The sequence below is a fragment of the Pogona vitticeps genome, chromosome 6 (assembly GCF_051106095.1).
Source record: "Pogona vitticeps strain Pit_001003342236 chromosome 6, PviZW2.1, whole genome shotgun sequence".
In the NCBI taxonomy this organism is placed as follows: Eukaryota; Metazoa; Chordata; class Lepidosauria; order Squamata; family Agamidae; genus Pogona; species Pogona vitticeps.
Genome location: NC_135788.1, coordinates 84,450,641 through 84,473,656, shown reverse-complemented (window position 1 = coordinate 84,473,656; position 23,016 = coordinate 84,450,641). Strand labels below are relative to the sequence as shown.

Sequence of the window (23,016 nt, the reverse complement as noted above, 5' to 3'; positions counted from 1 at the left end):
CAATTTGTGCTCACAGTTACTAGGATGAATTTATCCCCTGGGTTGCCCACCATCTGAACAAAATCTAGAATTAAGTACAATAGCCAATTTTCTTCTAACTGCTAATTCCAGTTGTCTACTATTCACCTGTGGTTGTTTCCCCTACCTGAACAACAATCCTTAAGGTACACAAATTAGTTCTATCTTTTGTATTGTTCTATATTATGTTGTTGTTGTTTAGTCATTAAGTTGTGTCCGGCTCTTTGTGACCCCATGGACCAGAGCATGCCAAGCCCTCCTGTCTTCCACTGCCTCCCGGAGTTGGGTCTAATTCATGTTGGTAGCTTTGATGACACTGTCCAACTATCTTGTCCTCTGTTGTCCCCTTCTCCTCTTGCCTTCACACTTTCCCACACTTATTCTATATTATACAACACACTAAGTCATCCAAAGATATTAAATGCAAAGGAGGGAGTACCAAATAAGCTAGAATTGTTTGGGCGATAAGGATGGCTGGGGAACTCTCTCAGGCAAGCCAGGCAGAAGTGACAAACTAATTGGTTGCAACTCCTCCAGCTTGTGACAGTTTCTCTGTTACTTGTCAGAACCTCTGAATAGCTATAAAAAGCACCAGAATAACACAGTTTTCACATTAGCCGAGGGTTGCTTCTTCTGCATGGCTGGGGCTTAACAAGCTATCCAATCTAAGTAGATGTAAAGAGAATTTTTTCCATGATCATGTTGTCAGATGAAATATTTAATGTCTTAAAAATCAGACTTTTGAAACTATGGAGATGGGCTGTGGGCCTGCCTAGAGATACAATAGTCAGGAAGGAAATAAGGAAAGGGTCTTAAATTCTGTTTGAACATACAGTTCTTGAGTTATTTACTCATTTGTTTAATTTATTGAGGCATTTCTATACCAATTCTCACCTCAGAAATCCCAGCATGATTTGCAATATTGCAATATTTGAAACAGTAAAATATAATAAAATCAAGGAATAAGCAATTTAAAAAGTCATGAGGAAACAACATATATTATTATAATCACTATAGGTAACCAGATAATGAAGATGAAATTGCTTGTGCAAACATGATTTCAACAAATATCAGAAAAACTTCTTATATTTTGGAGCACATCTGATCTTGAAAGAGAGATAATTACACATGAAGAATGCCAGTACAGAACAGGCTTTCCTCTGCAATATGAACTTTGCTAAACTACAGTATAGTCGGGAGACCTTCCCCCATAAAGCATAGTGACTATTCCAGTCTAATACACAGGAGAAGGCAGTCATTCATTTATAGTGTGTACAATGGGTACTGTAACTGTGTCCATTTTGACACAGTTTCTTAAACTGACATAAAAACAGCACCAATTTTTTCTCAAAAGGAAGTCCTCTCATGATAGCACAACAGTTGGCTGGCCACTGTGGTTCCTTCAGCTTTCACACACTGTGAAAAATATTTCCTATGAGATACATATATTCCACTCTTTGATATCTTACTAGTACGTGACAAAAAATGAAATAAGACCCAATTTGGTTTACCACCCATCTACCAGTTGTGCTTCTGTATCATAAACAAACTGTTTCCCTCACATTACATGCCCCTGGAAAGAATAAGCATGCCTAAAATTATCAACAGTTCATATTAACATCTACTTCCTGAAGGGAACAATGGCAATATTTAAAGAAACATGAGTGATTTCCATTTGGATAATTCTATATGTAAATAGCTATTTAACTTGCTAAATTCATTACAAATATGCTGGAAAAATCCAACTTTCCATTACCACTAAAGTAACTGTCTGCCAGCTAAAAATCCAACTTTCTTTTTGAGAAATTAAAATATCAGTGACTTGCCTCTTTGAATTAATTCATGAAATTTTTCATGAATACATCTTCAAGTATATGTATAAAAAGTTAGTGGAGCCACAAGAGTTTTAGTTCTGATTTTAGTTTTACATTTACTAATCCATAACTTTAAAGCTACGCTAGTTTTTCATGAGGAAAATCTACTTGTGATGTGGATCACTTTAGGGAGACCCTCTCTGCACAGTGCTTGATTTCTCCTATTGCAAACAAGCAGTTGTGGCTCATGGGCTGAGATGAGGGAGTACTTCACCCTAAAATCATAGGAGAAGAGCTTCTCTTTCAGCTCATGAGCTGACACTGCAAGCAGCTGTGGGTAAACAACCCACTGACATTCTGTCTGTGCTCTGTTTATTGTGACATCTGAATCTGGGAAGATCCTGCACTCTAGCTTTTCTTTTTACCAGCAAACCAGAGAAATAATGGTAGAATAACCAAAATGGGATGAAATCTGTAGCAGACAGAGGATTTAAGGAAGAAAAAGTTTGGTCCAAGCACCAATAGTGCTAATTAACTAAAAATAGAAGTAAATGGTTCCAATCTCTTCCATTTTAAATTGTGCAGTGCTCTGATAAGAAAAAAGAAAGATGTCCTCCAGCCATGTAGGAGGAGGAAAGAAAAGAACATGGACCTAAGGCAAACTGACTTTCATTCTTGAGCTCAGAAAAAGACAGAGGAGAAAATGACCATGATTCATTTCCTCCTCATTGTATCACTCAAACGATAGGTGTGTTTGAACTTTGTCTAGTTGTTATAAGCCTGCAAAACCTAACTCAGGATCCTTGAGGTCCCCCCCCCCCGCCAAGCCTGATTTACTGAGAAATGAAGTATATCCTGGTGTTATGAGTCCGCCCAAAGGCACAGAATACAGTCATGTGAAAAAGAAAGCACATCCTCTTTGAATTCTATGGTTTTACATATCAGGACATAATAAAAATCATCTGGTCCTTAGCAGGTCTGAAAATTAGGTAAATACAACCTCAGATGAACAACAACACATGACATATTATACTATGTCATGATTTATTTCACAAAAATAAAGCCAACATGGAGAAGCCATGTGTGAAAAACTAAGTATACCTTATGATTCAACAGCTTGTAGAATCACCTTTAGCAGCAATAACTTCAAGTAATTGTTTTCTATATGATTTTATCAGTCTCTCCCGTTGTCTTTCCTGCACACTTCAATTGTTGAGGTGCTGAGGGTGGTCTGAGTGCACAAACGCAGTCCAAAAACAAATCTGTGTAGTTCTACCAATGGCCATGTTAGCTGGGAGGAGTCTAGGAAATAAAGTCCCAAACAGAACATTACCAAGTTCTGGCATGGACTGGCTTAGTTTATTTATTTTATTTAAGCATCCAGAGCTAATTGTTCTAATGCCCCTTTCTTTTGGATTCTTATTCCATGCTTTTGGCACATTGTTCATTGTGTAGACCTTCCCTGAATATTTTTGCATATTAACTTCCAGAAGTTCCAGCCGTGATGACCAATGCTCAGGATCCTAGGAGCTATATATATAACCACATTTGAACATGTAAAGTTCAGAGCCTTTGATATGGAAATTCTGTTGAGCAAATAACCTAGACAGATCTATGCTGGCCTCTGGATCCTTTCAACCAATATTCTTCTGAATTCCTCTTCTGCTCTTTAGGACATAAGCTGGGAGGGTTAATGGGCACCTCCCAAAGCTCGTGCTACTGCAGTGAGTCCACTTTCAAAGTCTTCTAGCTCCCTACGTCCTATGCTATTGCCTCTTCATCCTCATTGTCACGGCCATCCCACTTGCCCAAAAGAAAATGGACTGTAGTGGCAGCAGAACAGAGGGGGTGGCCCCACTGAAAGTACCTTGCCCAAGAGATCTTTGTACCTGGAAACAGTGCTGCTTAGGAATCCAAAGAGCTCCCTTGTTCCAGGGGTTACAATTTCTGGCTATAATACAGATCACATTTTGCTTATTTTCCTTTTGGCAATGAAGACTTTTTGTAACACCTGGGCATTGAAACTGTTTTAAGGAATGTAGCCAATTTCATACTAATTACAGATACAAGCCACTGCTTTTAACCAATGGCCTCACATCACACCAGCATTCAATACTCTGGTTGGGGAGTAAAGTAAGACAATATGGCCTTGTCTGAGACTGGTAGGAAAGCTATAAATAAACACTAATGAGCTATAAATCAAACTTTAATGGAGTGCACAATGATTAGACACTTAATGCATTTTCATCAAGCCGTGCACTGGGTTTTGAGCAACCATCTATACAATTTTGTGACAAGTTAAATGTTCAGTTCATTCATTCATTTTTAATCACAGAAAGCCTTTTGTTTAGAACTACAAGCATCAATCTTTCTCTAAGTTGCTTTATCAACTTGCTTTATCAACAAATTCACAGTGCTCAGTCTGTTTGCCCAAAACACTAACAAAATGACATTTTTTGTCAAGATTCTTAGCTCTTTGATAAAAGAAAGTCCTCTCATATATCACATTCTCCAGGGAGATGAAATCACCATTAAACATGGCATGAAACACTTACAGTTGTGTCTTCAGGACCAGTGACAGATGTGTCAACGTTGCTGGCTACTTTTCTCATAGGAAAAAGCAATGAATTTATTTGCACAGTAACTTCTTCCTTGTGAGGTTTTGTAACCAGGTAAAAGCAATCAACCTTTATTTCATTCAGGCCTTACTGAAAAATTATGAAATGGATGGTAAGTGGTGCAGGAAGTGCTGACATAGCCTTGGTAGAAATAAGTGGATTTAAAACTTGGCCTCTAGTGCTGTTTTGTGGAAGCTTAAAAGGCACAACAGTCAAGAAGAAAAACAATCACCATACAGTTTCTTGGCCAAACTATGTGTAATGTTGAATGTGTACAGTGTAGCTGAGAGAAGCAGATTCAAAGAGAAGTTAAATAGAAAACGCATAGATACTTTCAAATGCTCTCTTGATTTAATGTCGCCTGTTGGTTTTCTCCAAATAATAATCTCCCAACTTCCATTTATTGTAATGTAAGATCCTTCATGTGTATTGGTCAACCTGTGCAGGTGATGAGGGAACGCCGTTTTACCTGCCCACCATAGTGGTACCTATTTATCTACTCCCATTTGCATGCTTTCGAACTGCTAGGTTGGCGAGGAGCTGGGACAAAGCAACGGGAGCTCACTCCGTCGCGTGGATTCAATCTTACAACTGCTGGTCTTCTGACCCTGCAGCACAGGCTTCTGTGGTTTAGCCCACAGCACCACCACGTCCCTGGTTTAAGTAATATACAGTAATGCTGATGGTTAACTCCTTCAGTATTGTGTAACTTGGATTGCTAGCATCTGTAGCCTGTTCATTTTCCATTGAAGTAAAAATGACCAGATGAGGTGGGGTGGGTGGGGATCAACTTGTTAAATGAAATTCAGCTAATCAATCCTGTGTAAATTGCAATGCAGATAGACAGGATTGTTTCCCAGCCACCCACCAAATGCATTGTTAAATAATATTAAAAAAACTGTACAAACTGTACAAAAACTGCTGGTTTTTATAACTCAAATTCCATGTACATATGCACATCAATATTGCCTCTGACATAGCATGCATGTATGGCAGAAATATATATTTATTTATTGTGCCTCTCCTTTTAAAAAAACATGGCTGTAAGGAGAAGGATGAACACTGGCCCCTTTTGAAGATGGGAAACAGCACTACAGGCAGATGTCTTCTGTCCAAAGTTAAACTGTCTGTTAATTCTGGCACCTTTTTAAAAAGGCAGTATATAATAGTCCCTACACTTTTTGTCTATAGTCTTGGAAACAGCTGGAAAGGGGTTCTGTTAGGACTAGTTAAATTTCACCCTACCACCCAACAGGAGAAATGTCTTGAATGTAAAAGGTAGCTTGAAGGGTGTAACTCGTGTGCCTAGGAAAGATTAGATTTGTTCCCTGCATAAGCCCCACCTCTTGGCCTCAAGGGTTCAACAGCTTCTTTCTCAGAATGATTTCCTTAATTTTCTTTTTCTTTTTATCTCTAAATGCCACTCCACCAATTTTTAGCACTCTCCAACCTTGTATCTCATAAAAGGTTGAGGTTACTAGGTTGCCTATGAAGGGCAGTGGGCCACAGAAGAAATCATTAATGAGAAAGTTTATCTACCAAAGAAGATCCCAACATTTTTGCTATGCTAAGGCACAAATTCAAATTTACTTAGTATACTGATAAATCATTCATATAACTGCTGGATTGCTCAGTGGCTTGGGTATTTGGCTGCAGAGTCGGAGATTAGAGTTTTATTCCCCACTGTGCCTCCTTAATTCCATAGGGTCCCTTCCAGCCCTGCAGTTTTCAGATTATCATCATCATCATCATCATTACCACAGACATTTCAGAAGTTCTTTTTCAGAACTCAGTAGTTTTGTGCAGTTTAATTGCGAGTTTTCATATTTTATAATCAACACAAAATTTTATTTAATGTGAAATTTCTTGCAGTATTTACATCATTTACATTATATCACTACTATTATATATTAGGCTAGGCAAGAAGCATTTTGCTTGCTGCAGCCCAAGGAGAAAAAACACTGCAGACATATCTTAATGTTCTTTATTGTTTTCAGACACCTGTGAAATGCTGCAATGCAGGGACTTTTATGTCTATCTTTGAATGATCAATGGTGTACTCATATATTTGTTGTCATTACTGTTCCCACCCCCACCCTTGTGCAGGTAGCAGCCTCTTTGAAGGAGCAAGAATTCATAGAAGCTTGGGGAAAGAAAGCAAAAGAAAGCTATGGACACATCTGGCAGAATTTTAGTGATCCTCAACTAAAGCATATCATCAGTTCAATCCAAACCTTAGGACCCTCCAATTTACCTGTGGTTAAACGGGAAAGGGTAAGTATGTCCTTTGTTACTGAGAGAGACTGACCTATGGCAAGGAGACGGAGGAAGGAGAGAAAGGAATATTAGGACTTAATTTTAATAACAGGTGTGTAATTCTAGAGAACTGTACATTGCAAATGATTCTGGAGGACGTCTGAGGCCTTCAACACCAAACTGGATGAAACATCTGAAAATGTTATCTGTAGTCTCCTTGGTAAAGCTGCTGTAGCAGCAAGGTGTATGTATGTATGGAGAACTTTATTCAGACATCAGCTTTATTGAGAAATGGCATGGAAGAAAGGAGCTACCTCATTCCCCTCTGTCAGGATCCAGAGCAAAACTGCCTTTACCTTGCAGATGTGGTTTTTGAAAAATTCTCACTATGCACAGGTTAAATATGGAAACAGCATGAACTGAAATTTATTTTATTTTCTCTACTGTTTCTAAATAAGTAAACCACTGGGAGAAATAAAAGTTAACTATATTCTTTTCCAGCCAAGAGGAAGTAGCACTTTGGTTCCCATGAACTTCTGACCTATAGAGGAGGGAGACAGGTTGCAACGCTGTTTTCCTTAGGAACTGTAATTAGAATTGTAGCTCCAATGCCCCCAAAACTTTCATTTCATTTAATTAAAATTTTCATTTTTTTCTGCCCTGTGCTCTTTCAAGGCAAATAAATGCTTTCCTCCAGAGCTTATTTTAATTGCTTTACTTTATTGTAAAGTAAAGCATTTTCATTGAAGGAAGATCAATCTAATCTCTGTCCTTTAGCTGATACAGAGAAAGAGCAAATATAAACAGCTGCATATCAGACTATATCTGTAAGCTAGATTTTATTTTCAAATTACTTGGAGTTTTGTGCCTTGTTATATAAAGAGTCATTTGTAATCTAATGATATAGGGATGATGGAACCTGACTTTCACGGAGTCAGATTGTTGGTCCATCCTAGGTCAGTATTGTTTGTCACTGGGAGCCAGCCAAATTCCAGTATTTCAAACAAGACTTTCTTTCCCCAATTCTACTTGGATATGACAGGAATGGAATCTGGGACTGCCTGCACCAGCTTCCTCTCAAAATTCATTTCAGACCTTCTACAGACCTTCTGAGCCTGCCTTGATCTTTGGTGATTTCAATGTTCATGTTACTATGTGCTCTCTAGGGAACTCATGGATAAGAAATTTGGAATGTTCCTCTCCCTGAGTAGAAGTGGGTTGTGTCCTAGCAAGTATAGTATGTTCCCCTGAGGCAAACATTAATCATGTTTTGGGTGCATATCAGGCGATCTCTTCCAAAATTAAAACTTTACTATTATCTCAGCAAATGGCTTTAGGAATAAAAAGTTCCCCTGGATTGATGCTGAAATTTGCAGATTGAGGAAACAATTGAGGAAAGTTCGTAATTCCTCTGATATCAGAGCTTATACATCTATGGCCATTACTAGGAGAGAATATTAAAAAAATTTTTTAGAGCTTTTAAAAAAAGCCAGTTATGCTGCCAAATGTTGGGGAGATTTGGAATTGGAGTTAGTAAACAAAAACCCAGCACAGTTTTGGCAGTTAGTTGTCAGAAATTTGGGTGAATTCCAGCGTAATTTTGAGACACCTATATCAGTCTCAGCTTTTTTTCTGACTTATTCAGGGAGCAGGTAAAAGTTGACAGCACATTGTTTGTGGAAAACACTCCTGGGAATAAAAATGATCTTTCCAAATAGCTTCCTGTTTCCATGCAAGAAATTAAATGGCTCATAACGTCATTAAAGAATAGCAAAGTGCCAGGAGAGGATATCATGCCACCTGAACTTTTTAAGGAGTAGAATAGTGGGCTACTTTACAGGCTGGTTTGTTCACTCACATAAATAATACTGGGTGCATTCCAAATGCTTGGAATCTCAGCATAATTGTTCCATTGTTCTTAAAAGGAGACAAGAAAGACCCTAGAAACTATAGGTCAATTAGTCTAATAGATATTACAACCAAAATCTATGCAAAATTTATTTTAGAGAAACTTGAGGTTTCAGCAGAGCAAAATTTCATCTCAGCAGAAAAATAGGTAGGGTTTAGGTAGGGAAGATCTGTTACTGATAATTCCTTTACTCTGTTGTATCTGATAACAAAATATACTTCAAGATGTGGAGAGCTTTGTACTACATTGCTGCTTTTGATTCAATAATCAAATCTTTATGGTACAAATTCTTGAAGATAAGTATTGATCAGAGACTTCTTTTCCTTATCAAGACCTTTTATACAGACACAACTGTCTACAAGTTAGAACAAGTATAAAGTATGCTTTAACAATAAGATCAGTTAAAGATGTTCAACAGGGCTGTATTCTGCACCATTTAAAAAACAATTGTATTAATGATATAGTTTCATAGTCTCAATTTTCATATGCTGAAAGCCCTGGACAGGTCAGTTAACATGCTCGTATATACAGACAATATGACCCTATGGTTGGTGTAGGTTTTTTGGGCTGTTTGGCCGTGTTCTGGAGTTTTTGCTTCCTAACATTTTGCCAGTCTCTGTGGCTGGCATCTTCAGAGGACAGGAGCGAGAACTCTGTCTGTGTTCTCTGAAGATGCCGTCCACAGAGACTGGCAAAACGTTAGGAAGAAAAACCTCTAGAACACGGCCAAACAGCCTGAAAAACCTACAACAACCATTAGATCCCAGCCGTGAAAGCCTTTGAGAATACAATATGACCCTACTTTCTACAACGCAGGTAGGTCTGCAAAGACAATTGAGAAAGTTAATGCTCATTGTCAGCAAAACAACCTGGTAATAAACAATAGTAAATAAAAAGTAGTAATCTTTGGCAAAAAAAAAAAAAAAAAACCAAAACAAAACCCTGAAACATTATAAGTGGTTTTGCGCCAAAGAAATAGAACAGGTGAGATCATATACTGTAATTACTTTGGCTAGTTTTTTCTACTGGTCTCATCACCATGGTCTCATCAGATAAATAGGAATGTAATGAAAGCATCTGCCTGTGAATAAATTACTGAATTATTAGTACCCTGGCCTGACTCAACCAGTTACAAATGTATACTATGTAAGGTATTGCCTATGTTAATCTTAGGCACAGAAATCTGGGAATTTGTCAATAATAAGAAAATCATAAGGACATCAAATAAATTTCTACCAGCCGCAGTAATTAGAGTTGAATTTGGAATGGCATCTGTACCAGATCTTTGCCTTCTTAGGATGTTTAATTGCTGGAGTAAGCTAGTAGTTCAAATGAGTGATGTAAGGCTCCCCAATGTACAGTATGTGTAAATGAACAGGTGATAAAAAGATTTTTTAAAAATTGGTTCTTTAATTTTTTAAAATTGTGTTCAAATTATGTTTTCAAAGAACAGTAGAGCATAGTTGGATATAGCTGACCAGTCATCTGTAAGAGCCATGAAATGGTTAGCAAGGACTAAAATCCAATTTCAGGAGGAAAAAAACTTGTCCTTCCCAACAAAAAATGATTTATGAATGGTCTTCACTCATTTTTGTTTTGAGCAAATGGATACAATCATGCAACAAGAACAATTTCAGGGCATCCCAGTACAAGATATATTTTGTGTTTGTATATATATATGTGGGCCCATTACATACTTATTTTGTATTGCCAGCTATACACTAGCATTAGAGAACATTATTTAGCCCCATTCCTTGAGAGTATGAGAGATCAGGAGAGAGAACAAACTGAACTCTTATTGCAAGGGTCTAATCAATTAGTGACACAGAAGGTTGCTCTCTTTACTGTTAAAGCAACGTCTCTCTGGAAGAATAAAGAAGAGAAAGTTTCCATTTAGATGAGTCATGTAATGTTTTTATTTCTAGTAGGGTTTTACTAGAACCATAGGAATTTATTTTATTATGATTAATCGAATAACTAAATTGTATATTATTGTAGTATTTTTAATATAATTTTAGTATTTTATATTTTAATAAAATAAAATACTTATATTATAAAAATATAATTTTAGTACAATTTTAGTATTTTATATTTTAACCCTTTGCAAGATGAATATTTGTGGTTGATTTTGTTATTAGTTTGTGTTTACTGTATTTGAATTTGAAATTGTTTGAAGACTTCTTCAGTAAAGTACCTACCTACCCATCTTCCTGAGTATCTGCTTTTCAGCTCCATGAAGCCTAGTTCTTTGTCAGGAAATCCAAGATGTATTTCCCTTCTAGGCCATTACAGGTGCTTCACCTCTGGAGACACTGTGGGCTTCATTAGATAAAAGCATCAAAGGCCCGAGCAAGGTGTCCAGAAAGAGAATATGTAAAACATCAAATCTCTCTCCTATTGTATGCTGTAAAATAGGTGTTGACCAATGAGCAAACTCAGTTGTTTTCAACTGTCAGATGCATTTACGTTTGATAGCGGGTGGACTTTTCAGCAGAAAATAGTCCTTTTTTCTGAGCCCATTTCCATGCCCAATGAGATCCTGTTGCATCCCCAGCAACATGAAGGGGAATGTAATTGGGTCTGATCCCTCTCCAGCAAACTCTTCTTTCTTTCTTTCTTTCTTTCTTTTCTTTCTTTCTTTCTTTCTTTCTTTCTTTCTTTCTTTCTTTCTTTCTTTCTTTCTTTCTTTCTTTCTTTCTTTCTTTCTTTCTTTCTTTCTTTCATTCATTCATTCATTCATTCATTCATTCATTCATTTATTTATTTGATTATTTATTTCGGTCCATGACCAGGAAAATAAAAATACATTGTTTAGATAAAATCACACAATAACAGATAATACCAAAAGACATTGGGCAAGACAATACTGCTATTCTACCACTGATGATGGGAAATAGGTCTTTACATTCTCCTTCAGGCAGTATTACCTCTGTCAGGAGCACAGGAAAAAAATGTTATATTTCTGTGTTCCTCCTACAGAGAACAAATTGAAGATTGATAAGGTTTGCTTCCTGTCCCTGAGCTGTTGTTTGCATTTTGAGCAAAGGAATATGAACTTCAGTCACATTTCTAGCAATGGTTCATCCTCGGAGTCCACCTGCTATCAAACATCAAAGCAAAGGTGTGCATCTGACAGTAGCTCTTGTGCTCATCTAACAAAGCAAGAATGAGCAAAAAGGGACCTTGAGAATCGCTATCTAATCCCAGACTTTGCAGTCCCATCTGGATCAGCAGGCGGGGAGGCGCTTGCCAAGATTCCTGGGTAGATGACTCCCTCTGAGGACAAGGCAGAAACAAAGAAAGCACAACTTCATGGGAAGAGAGCACAATCTATTTAAAGCAAAGGCATCAACAACAAAAAAAGAGCTCCATGTTTGTCCTCTCCCTCCCTCCCTCCCTCCCTTGAAAATGGGCATTAGGTTCTCTATGTCAGTATTTCCAGAGGTGTTGAGATAATTCATCAAGGGAAGATGTGATGGGATTGGCTCTTTCTCCTGGTTCCCTATGCCTCTCTGGGAGGATTTCAGTCCAGGGTCACCAGCAGAGAAAGCTGTAGAGCCTTTTCCATCCTAGAGAGTCTTCTGCTTCTTTCATTCCTACCTGCGCTGAGGAGAGAATAAAAAGTATATAAAGTGGAAGCCTCATCCCTTTCTGCTCATGGTTCCATTTCCTCCTGTCTCTGACTTACAAAGCCATCTCCAACCTCTCATTATGTCAAAGAGAGGGTTTGACGGGTCAGGCACATCTTGACCAGGTTGTAGTGGAAAGTGGATAAGAGTCCTGATTTACACCCAAATTGATGTGACATAGCCAGATTGATTCAGATTACATGGCTTAATCAGAACAATGGGAGAAAGAAAAAACAGTGCTTTAACAGGAAAGGGAAGGATCTGTTTAAGGATGTTGTCCTTCACTTCAAAACATAGTAGAAGACAAAGGCATTTGGGGCTCTTTTTCTCAATGAAATACATAACTCTGTCTACAGCATAATAAGCAGACTCATGAGGTGTTCTTCCTGTCATTAATAAGCAGTTATTTTTAACTGATTGTGGAAAATGTGATAGGTCTTATTGGATAGAATTCAGTCTCTAAGACAGGTAGAATTGGTAAGTCTGAAGCTGTCACTTTAATCTGTACTATTTGTCTTTTCCCAGTATAACACTATCCTGAGTGAGATGGACAATATTTACTCTACTGCCAAGGTGTGTCCACCAAATCAGAACTCAAACTGTTGGGCTCTTGAACCAGGTATGCCATGTTTTCTGTCTTCAGTTGACCTGTTCCTTCCCCATTTCATCCTTGTCTATTTGCAGATGTCCAGATTCTTCTGAAAATAGATACCTAGGCAGGGTTGTGATGGATGACTGAAAGGAAAGCTGCTTTATAGAGGAGTAAGGGCCACATATCATGCATGGCTGCAGCTAACCAATATGTTGTACTGGCATAAAACTTTACATATTCCATATATATTTAAAAATGAATGTGACTAGTTACCATACTGTAGTTTGCAAGATGTCTTGTTTTTCCCCACAATATGTTTATTCTTCAAGCATGTGAGAAATTGCATGTGCACAAACACACACACACACACACAAGCCTCTTCTTTTTTTAGTTTAAGCAATTTATTTTACCATCTAATTTATTCTCTGCAATTCTGCAGCCTAGAATGAAGTAATGTCACCATAAGCTTGCACTCTTATGGAAAATTACCAGCTCACAGTTTAAAAGCAGTTTAAAATTAGTGTTTCCCAACTTGATAGACAGAATCTAGTGATACCAAACTGCTTCTAAGTCTACTAACAGATCCTAAATTAATAACACCTCCGAAGTGGGATGGAGAAGAATGCTTTTTCCCTGAATAATTGCATAAAATAAATATGACACGGCAGGATCATTGAGTATGAAGTAAAATAAGTACTGCATACAGATTTTTATCTCTATTCTTGGTGTTTGCTAATGTCAAATGCAGCATTTACTCTTGTGTTTACGACAGAAAAGAGAGTTGCTTGCCTGTAACTATTGTTCTAGGAGTGGAACCTCTGCACAATCATACATATGAGGACATATGTGAGACCTCATAAAAAGATTAGGAATTCCTATATGGTAGGTAAAGTCTGCTCCCTCTCACACTTGTGCAGGAGCAGGTCATCAACAAAGACTGCTCTACATTAGGGTGCTGCTAAGCACCAGGAAGAGTTAGAGCAACTTGATCCACTGCCTGATGGATCAGGTCTCTTGGCTCAGCTCCTTTGCCAGATCCTACACCCAAGGTCCTGCTGGACAGCCATCTGAATTTAGAGCTCCTTGCTCAAATAACTGCTCTTGGTGCTTTTACCTTCCTTCACTAGTCAGGTTTGAAGAGTCAGGCAGAATCTGGCATTGCTTCATGCTTGCAGGCTCAATGCATGATGCATTTACAAAAGTAGGGAGTGATAATTGTGTTGGTTTTTTGCATGAATTGTCATCAGCAGAACTTCATGCAAGTGCCAGGACTTAGACAGAGACAAGCAGGAGTGGTGAGCCAGCGCATGCAATGAAACCACTGGATCCGAGATCCAGTAGTGAGCATGATTCTTATGGTTAGGAGCACCTGTATCAGGATACCCAGTTGAACACTGTCCCATGAGCTGGATGCCCCTGAGCAGTAAGAACTTTGTGGAACAAATGGAAGCAGATAAGTATCTCAGCTTCACTCACCAAGACAGTTCCATGAGGACTTCCACTTTAAGGCTCACCTTCCTCAGCTGGAAGGGATGGAGTTTGGGAAGCATGACCAAGATGAAGAAGAACATAAGGGTTCATTTGGAGCGAAGACTTGAGACAAATGATCTTCTTCCACTGCCCTGTCCAGGGTCCTGAAAGATACACTATATATCTGTCTGTCCTTCTCTATGTACTCTGTTCACATACTACCTATTTAGGGCTCTACAATCCTAAATAAAACAGGAGAGTCAGGTTATATGCCTCTTTAGGTAAAATGTTGATATTGTTCATTGTGACTATATCTTCTGAAAGAAGGAGCAAAGTTGCACAGGGTATGGTCTAGTGCCCAACTTTAGGAATGTGATTTGAACCGTTCAAAGGGGTCTTTAAAGAAAAAGAAAGAGAGAGCATCTCACGTTGGGTATTACCTATTTTATACATTTCATGAGATAAAGAAGTTTTAGAGTGAGGATTGTAGGTTGACATAGGTGGTAATAAATTTGGGCAATCAATTTTAAGTTCTATAATTAGAATAGTGACAGAAAACAAAAGGATATTGACAACTAGTAAAAAGAGAGGCCTGATGAAGAGTCCAGTATGATTTCTTCTTGTTGGTAAAGAGGCCCAGTTAGAATTGACAATAGGCACAACAGGTATAATTGAACAAATGCCTTTTTTCAACTAGAATAATAGAATTATACAACCTATCATTGGTGTTTAATTTTTTTTTTCCTGTCCATTTCTGGTGTCTCTTGTCAAACCTTTTGCTTCATAGCCATGTCTGTTTGTGCCTTTTCTGAGACATGATGGAATGGTTCATGTGAATAGAAAAGTTAATATGTAGGCATTCCTATTATTGTTGGCCTTCTTGGAGGTCTCTTCCAATCCTGTAGTTATATGACTATTATCTTTGTTTTTTCTTTCTGTTTTTCCTACACTCACTCTTCAGAGATAACTGACATCATGGCCAACTCTCGTAGTTACAGAAAACTGCTCTATGCCTGGGAAGGATGGCACAACTCAGCTGGCAATCCTCTAAGATCCAAGTATGAGGAATTTGTTTCACTAAGCAATGAAGCTTATGAAAAGGATGGTAAGTTCCTTTAACATCAGTTGGTGTTGAAACTTGAGCAGGGAATAACTGGACTGAACATCTGCCTTCTGGAGGAAAATGAAAACAACAGGGCATATTTAGCATAAGGAAAACACCTGTAGGAAAATTCAGAAAACAACTGCTTAGGTCTTTATAGGGACAATGCTACTTCTTTGGATCATTGCTCATTCTTTCCTGTTGTAATTTATCTGCAATCTGTTCTAGGACCTATTCACATGACCTTTCTCTCTATCTCAGCACCAGAAAGAAGCCATTGTGAATTATGGTGTGTTGAGCAGTCTTATGCTTACTTCAGTATGACTTCAGTATGTCCAGTCTCAAAGTATTTGCTATTCCATTTTGGGAATAAAAAATGGCACCATTGTATCAGCACATCAATGTCTCCTCATTACAATCCCATGAAAATTGTCATATGAAGCAGGCTAAGGTGCACCAGAGTTCTTGAGGCAGCTAGAAGCAGCTGATGTGTTAAGGCCACCTTTATTTGTTAACACTTTATATGCTTATTTTTATTTAGTAGCTATTTTTAGCAGTTGGCTGTTAGTTTGTACACTTCTTTTCTGTCATGGCAGAACAAGGCAAGAAAGAAATTTACATTATATGAATGACTAAGCAGGACGTGTTCAGATTACAGATAAGGATTTCATTGTGTTCTGTGCTATCTTTGCAATTCAGGCTTCAAGGATACTGGTGCTTACTGGCGTTCCTGGTATGACTCACCAACTTTTGAGGATGATCTGGAAGAACTCTATCATGAGCTGGAACCACTCTACCTGAATCTCCATGCTTTTGTCAGAAGAAAACTGTATGAGTTGTATGGCTCTACATATATCAACTTGAAAGGCCCCATTCCAGCTCACTTACTAGGTAAGGTGGCAATAAAGGAGGCAAAGTAGGGCTAATACTGGGACAAAATGGGGCAATTTCTTTCTGAATACATGAATGACTTCACTGTATGCTATGCTCTATACAGGATGAAAAACTGGAAATGTAGTGCCAAGGCAACAACTATTTATTTTCTGCTGATATAGTTCAAAACAATTTTTCCAAACTTCATCGGCTGAAAAATGAGAGCGACTGTTCTTCATTCTTATTAGAGAACTCAATTTAAAGAAAGTCTTGGAGACTTCTTACATTTATTTTATTTTTAAGAGTCAAATTTTAGCTTTTGGACTTTAGGGAAAATATGGGAAACACATAGATATTACATACTGTAAAGTCCATGTGTGTAAAGTGTTTTTCCCCCTCTCAGCTTCCACTTGCCCATCTGGAGGGCCTACCACTGCATGCATGGCACACAAATCTGCCTTCTTTCCTTTCCTCACAGCTTTCTGCATTCAGTGCCATCATAGCCCATGTATCCCTTTGTCTCAGCCTCCCTCCCTCATTTACTCATTCACTAAGAATCCCATAATATGTATGTGTATTGGAAATTTTTGGAGGAATAATGAGTTATGTAGCATCTAGTTGATTCTAACTTATGCTGACCCTTCCAGTATTCAAATAAGGTCCATCAGCCCCTCCTCATAGTACTCTGGGACTGTACAGCATGCTCAAAATCACACAAGCGGCAGGACATAATAATAACCCCATTAGCCACACATTCAGGGTGACTTGGCTATTCCATCTCCTGTGCAAAGTCACAATCCCTAGTTCTGCAGCTAGGAACTGCAACCCGTTCAGCTATACAATAATTATAAATTAAATGTACACATTTAATATTTAATAGATTGAAATATTTGTGATGGCAGAAAATCTGCTTGTCTAGTTTTACTTTCTAATGATTTATAGAGGTTGTACAATGATCTGTTTCACGTTTTCCTTGCACCCATCCTGTGAGTGAGATCAAACCAAAAGTATTCACTGTGTTTGATGGTTCAGAGCAGAACTCTTTGTTTCCTTCAGCTAAAGTAAAACAGCTTAATGCAATCAAGGTCATGTTTGAGAGCTTCCACAGGCACCAGCCTCAAGTAGCTGCTATTGCCATCCTCCTGCCTTGGGATTTACAAATCATTCCTGGGGCAGGAAAAAAAAAGGAGACAATGGAAGTGGCAATATAGATTCCTGTACAGCAGTGGTACCCAACCTTGGGTCTCCAGATGTTCTTAAACTAAAACTCCCGGAAGAGTTTGCTGCTAACTGTGCTGGCCAGGGTTTCTGGGAGTTGTAGTCCAAGAACATCTAAGGAGACATTGCTCTACAGGGAAAGAATTGGGACATTATTCCAAATGTCCTCTTGTGAAATGCTATTCATTCTCTGTGGGGGAGGGGGTAAGACTTTTAACAGAGAGAGAGAGTTAGATTTGCCTTTTCCCCTATCCTTATAAGTACAAAGACTGCTTATTCCTCCTTGAGGCTGTTTATATAACAAAAATATGCACAATTGGTCCCTGATTCTATTTCTATTCATGTACCACCAAGTCAGTTCTAACTTATGGCGACCCTTTTCAGAATTTTCTAGGTGGTGAGTACAGTGCTCAGAAGTGATTTACCATTCCCTTCTTCTGGGAGTGCCCTGCGACTGTTAATCTTGCCCATGGCTACACAGGCTGGTTCTTTTGGGACACCCAGTGGGGAATTGAACTCCCAGCTTCCAGTTCCTCGGCCAGATAGATACCTAAACCATTAAGCTTTCCAGCCAGCTGATTCTATAGGATCAACAAATGCTTTTATCCAGCAGCATGGAAACGGATAGATAGGTCTCCTATTTTTTGTCCAAATGTTAAAAATTATGAATGATATTTTGCCAATGATCTTACATCAAAAGCCTCTAAGAAGAAGATCCAAGTTTTATAATTTACATCTAACTAAGCTCTGCTGCTTTGTCCCTTGCAGGTAACATGTGGGCCCAGCAGTGGAACAACATTTATGATATGATGGTCCCTTTCCCGAATAAGCCCAGTCTGGATGTCACCAAAGCCATGAGGGAGCAAGTAAGGGCATTTATGTTATCATTCCATATATCTTCTTGTCTTTGTTTTGCTGCTTTCACTGCAGCTGATAGTTAGATGTTGTGGGTGAAAATCTGTGTATCCCTAAACATAACTGGCAGTGGTATTGCTGCTATCCTGTAGTAAAATGCTGATCTCTTGGCAAGTAATATATTAAGAGTAAAACTAGAGTAGTGATCTACCCAGCAGCATCGAAGAGATGGCAAGCCAGTTATGCATAATTTAAAACATGCAAATGAGCCACAACTCTCCATGATACTGTTCCAGTATGACTTTCTGCACAAAATGTTTCTTAATCCTTCTTTACAACTTGTGGGTGAATGTGTTTGGCTTCAATTCCTGCCTTCTAAGGGCTGGTGTATCCCACATTTATTTTCAAATACTGTACATAGGTCTGTGCTTCCATGCAGTGTGCATTATAGAAATGATTGTCCTTTTGGTCCCCATAACTAATTTGAGGGCACAGCTTCTGCTTTCATTTCTTGGCACAAGTCTTGAAACAAAAGCTTATACTGCTACCACTATGTCCATGGTGCAAAATAAATGCATCTTCATGCAAGCATCAGCCCTCACTCTGCCTAGTGCAAGAAGTCCATAGCCTTTTGCTCCTTTCAAGAAGTTACTCCTCCGCTTCACTTCTGTCCCACTGAGACTGTTGTCTCCAAAGCTCAAGCAGAATACTTTTTTAAAATCTCTTATGAGAATACTTGAGTGAACGGGAACCAGTCTCCAAGAGCAAACTCCAACAAACATTTGTGCTGTCTAATGAGTGCGGATGGGTCCTTGCCTTTCCTAGAACTGGACCGTAACACACATGTTCCTGGTGTCGGAGGAGTTCTTCACCTCGCTTGGCATGTTTGGAATGCCACCTGAATTCTGGGAGAAATCCATGCTGGAGAAGCCAACAGATGGGCGGGAGGTGGTGTGCCATGCATCGGCATGGGACTTCTTCAATCGCAAAGACTTCAGGTGCATACTGCATATGACAGGGCCTTGCCTAGGAAAGGGAGCAAAAGCCCTAATTGGCACAGGCCCATAATGTGTATTTTGGTTCTTAGAGAGCAAAGGAATTTCACCTTTTCTGAGTATCTGGTCAACATCAGGTTCATTTTCATCTTGTGATCCAGTGAAAACACAGACTCAAAGAATTGCTACTTGAAAGAGATGCTTTAGAAAATTTCAAGGGCTAATATTAGTACCAACATTTGGTTCAGTTTAAATGGAAGATCTGCTGCTTCTCCTAGCTATGGAAGTGACTAGGGTATTGTAACCTTAACTGAGAGATGTATTATGTTCCTCATGCAACATATAAGATGCATAGTTTTTTTTCTGTGTTTCAGTGTGAGTGCATGTGAGTGTGTGTATTTGTATCTCTGCCTGCAACTGGGAACACCACAGTTGCTACAGATGTCAACATATGGAAAAGGTAGTGGACATTGTCCTTCTTGTTCAGCAGGAAGATACAATCTATTTTCCAGTATGTCCAGAACTGTATTTCCGAGTGTGTTCAGGGACTAAGAACTTGTATAGAAAGCAGGTTTTGGGGCATCTACTCAGGCCTAGAGTTAAATCATGTGATCTTGCTCTCTGTGTGAGCCTCACAACATATGAACAGCCATAGGCAAAATTCTGTAATCTGTGGAGTAAGTTAGAAAGTGGTGTGGCACCTATTTCCATGTAAAGTAGCAGGATTTTCTTAAGGTTATTCTGTATTTGTCAGAAGTTGATGGGGGCCAGAACCAAAATGTGTGGAAGCTACCTTTGCATTCTCTCTCTTTCTCTCTATGCCATCTTCATCCCACCTACTCACCCACTTCTTCTTTACTTGGTGGACTGCTAGGGAAGGCTATGGGCAAGCTGATCCCAATCTTTAAATTAGGTTGGATGCCATATGACATTTAGTCAAGGACTGAAGGTTGTCTATCCCTTGAATTAAGGTCTTAATCTATATTAAACATATGCACTTGCTTATAAACCTGTTTATATAGTACATCTCCAAGAAACCTTAGTTTTGCAAATGCTAGAAATATTAGAAATATTGGCCTTCTCCCTTACAAAATTTCTATGGCCACTGGTACTAGGAATGAAAGTTTTCAAACTCCAGTCCACTTAAATTCTGCCTCAGTTTCTGTTTTTACACCATTTGAGGGCTGCCACCTCATCTTCCGTATGTAATCAAGGAGCCAAATCAGGAACACTTATCTCATCCAAGCAGAAGACCTGTGGATACACCAGATGCACCTGATGCACATAACTAATATTGCAATCTCACCTCCTAATTCCCTACTCTACAGGATAAAGCAGTGCACAACTATCACCATGGAACAGCTATTCACAGTGCATCATGAGATGGGGCATGTTGAATACTACCTCCAGTATAAGGACCAACCTGTCACCTTCCGCAGTGGGGCCAACCCTGGCTTTCACGAAGCCATTGGGGACGTCATGAGCTTGTCTGTCTCCACCCCGGTCCACCTCCAGAAGATTGGGCTGCTCAGCAAAATTACTGAGGATGTAGGTATGGATTGCAGACACAGATATCTTCATTAAGTGTTATGAAGAAAAACAGTGAATGATTAAGGTGGGAAAAAGAGATAATAGGAGACGTCTTCAGTGCCAGATTCCCACGTGCAATTGGTTGTCTCAGGGCCGGGAAACCAAGCTTATCTCAATCCATAGATTCCCAGCTGTGGAAGGCTAAAATAAGGCTCTTGGACTGAAACCAAGAACTTGTCATCTACATCTTTATGAGAAAGAATAGGAAGGGCCTCTCTTCCCCTCTGCAAACAGAAACTGCAGCCTAGGGAAAGCTTTGCACAGAAGGCATAACTACTCCTGCGCTTTGGGCTAAGCAATTTTCTCTATGGCTCAGAGGTTTTGTTGCCATTACAGTATTAACTTTCCTTGAGACAAATGCATCACCTACTCAAGCCTTTTACTCTGCAGGCAAGATCTGTACAAAGTTGGCAGCGTAAGATTTAGCTATACAGACTAGACATCTGGTTTACCCTTGTTCCACCTCTCTTTAGAAGCTCTGTCTACAGTTTCCTTCCTTTGTTCTTTTTTGTTTTCCCTCATTTCTTGCAGAGAGTGATATCAATTATCTGCTTAAAATGGCCCTGGAAAAGATTGCATTTCTGCCCTTTGGCTATTTGATAGACCAGTGGCGATGGAATGTCTTCAGTGGGCGCACCCCTCCCAGCCGCTACAATTATGACTGGTGGTACCTGAGGTAAAGGTCCCTTTGACAGTCCAAGTAGAGTGTGTGGAGGGTGGCCATGAATGGTAAAGAAGGGAAAAATTATGCTAAGAGATTAAGCACCTCTGTTCAATCTATCCCCTCCATATGTGTTGGACTACAGTTTCCAGGAGCATCATATGTTTGGCGTTCAAGAAAACTGTTGTCCAGCACATTCTGATGGCACCAGGTTGGGGAGACCTGGGCTAAGGTTTGTCTGAAGGCAGGAGTTCTTCAAGCTAATTAAGTTAGTTTGACAATATTTTTGTTCTGTAACTAGAGAGCATTAAGAGTAACTGTGCATGTGTAAACATGTATGCCAAGACAAGTAGACAAATATTTGGGAGCAGATGGGCACAATGACTTTTTTAAAAAATCTCAGACTTGAATAAATATGTAAGTATCTGTACCCATTGGAAGGATAGTTATCAACATGAGTTTTGTTTATTCCTATTTCTTTTTATTTAACACTTTTTGACATATTCTTTTTTGGAGCAAAATTATACATGTTGCTTTCAAAGATAGCCAATCCATCTTCTTTTCTCCTATGGTACCTATGGGGATCCTCATATTATGCATCCCTCCTGGAAAAATCCATAGTGTGGAATTGGAGGAGGGAAAACCATAATATGAGGATATGAAAAGAAGTGGAAACCAGATGTAAGATGGTTGCTTCTGGCACTGCATTGGTGACCACCACTATGTCAAAATTTGCTCTAAAACCAACTCTGAATTATATCCCACTTCTAGAAAAACATACGTTAATTCATTCATTTGTGTCTGTTTTCTTCCCAGGACAAAATACCAGGGGATTTGCCCTCCTATTACAAGAAATGAAACAAACTTTGACCCTGGTGCTAAATATCACATCCCAGGCAACACACCCTACATCAGGTAGTGGAAGCTGGTGCCATTGAGGAATGGGAAATGTGCACATTTGGCCTGGGAGCTTTACTGAACTGTGCTTGGAAGGGTTTTATCATCCCTCAGTTATTGTATGGTGCAAATGGCATTGCTCTGTAGGACTGAAGTAAATGATGTTCTGACAAACAGATCTTGATTGAATAGTGCTGGGGCTCCAGTTTCTTAAAACCATCTCTGTGAGCCACAGAACTCAAACAGGAATTTTCAAGACCAGCCATGAGCTAGGAGACAACACCCAGGCTTCCATCATTACCCACAATATGTGACCTTTGCCATAATCCACATTTTCTAGTGTTTAGGGAATGGACCAGGTCTAGCTATGGTGAATCTTTGACTGTTCAAATGGTGAGGAGAAATCTAGACTTGTGAGCTTGATATATTAAGGTTCAGAAACTGAAGCTACTGTTTGTTCACAGTTGAGAACTTCATTCCACCTTTGCACATTTGAGCTAGTTTATCTCCCACCCAAAA

The 23,016-nt window shown here is 39.0% G+C and overlaps 1 protein-coding gene across 2 annotated transcripts in view; it reads left to right on the top strand.

Moving 5' to 3' along the window:
• The window catches only part of ACE (angiotensin I converting enzyme), a 55,603-nt gene that overhangs the window by 5,021 nt on the left and 27,566 nt on the right, over positions 1 to 23,016 (top strand). The window contains exons 2-10 of one of the 2 annotated variants that reach the window (XM_020796071.3): positions 6,557 to 6,724; positions 12,770 to 12,863; positions 15,268 to 15,411; positions 16,108 to 16,299; positions 18,268 to 18,365; positions 19,180 to 19,352; positions 20,678 to 20,901; positions 21,471 to 21,615; positions 22,417 to 22,515. In XM_020796071.3, the coding sequence (XP_020651730.3) occupies positions 6,557 to 6,724; positions 12,770 to 12,863; positions 15,268 to 15,411; positions 16,108 to 16,299; positions 18,268 to 18,365; positions 19,180 to 19,352; positions 20,678 to 20,901; positions 21,471 to 21,615; positions 22,417 to 22,515 (1,337 nt within the window). Of the gene's footprint in view, positions 1 to 6,556; positions 6,725 to 12,769; positions 12,864 to 15,267; positions 15,412 to 16,107; positions 16,300 to 18,267; positions 18,366 to 19,179; positions 19,353 to 20,677; positions 20,902 to 21,470; positions 21,616 to 22,416; positions 22,516 to 23,016 lie in introns of those variants that run through there. The other variant, XM_073004052.2, reaches the window with a different exon arrangement.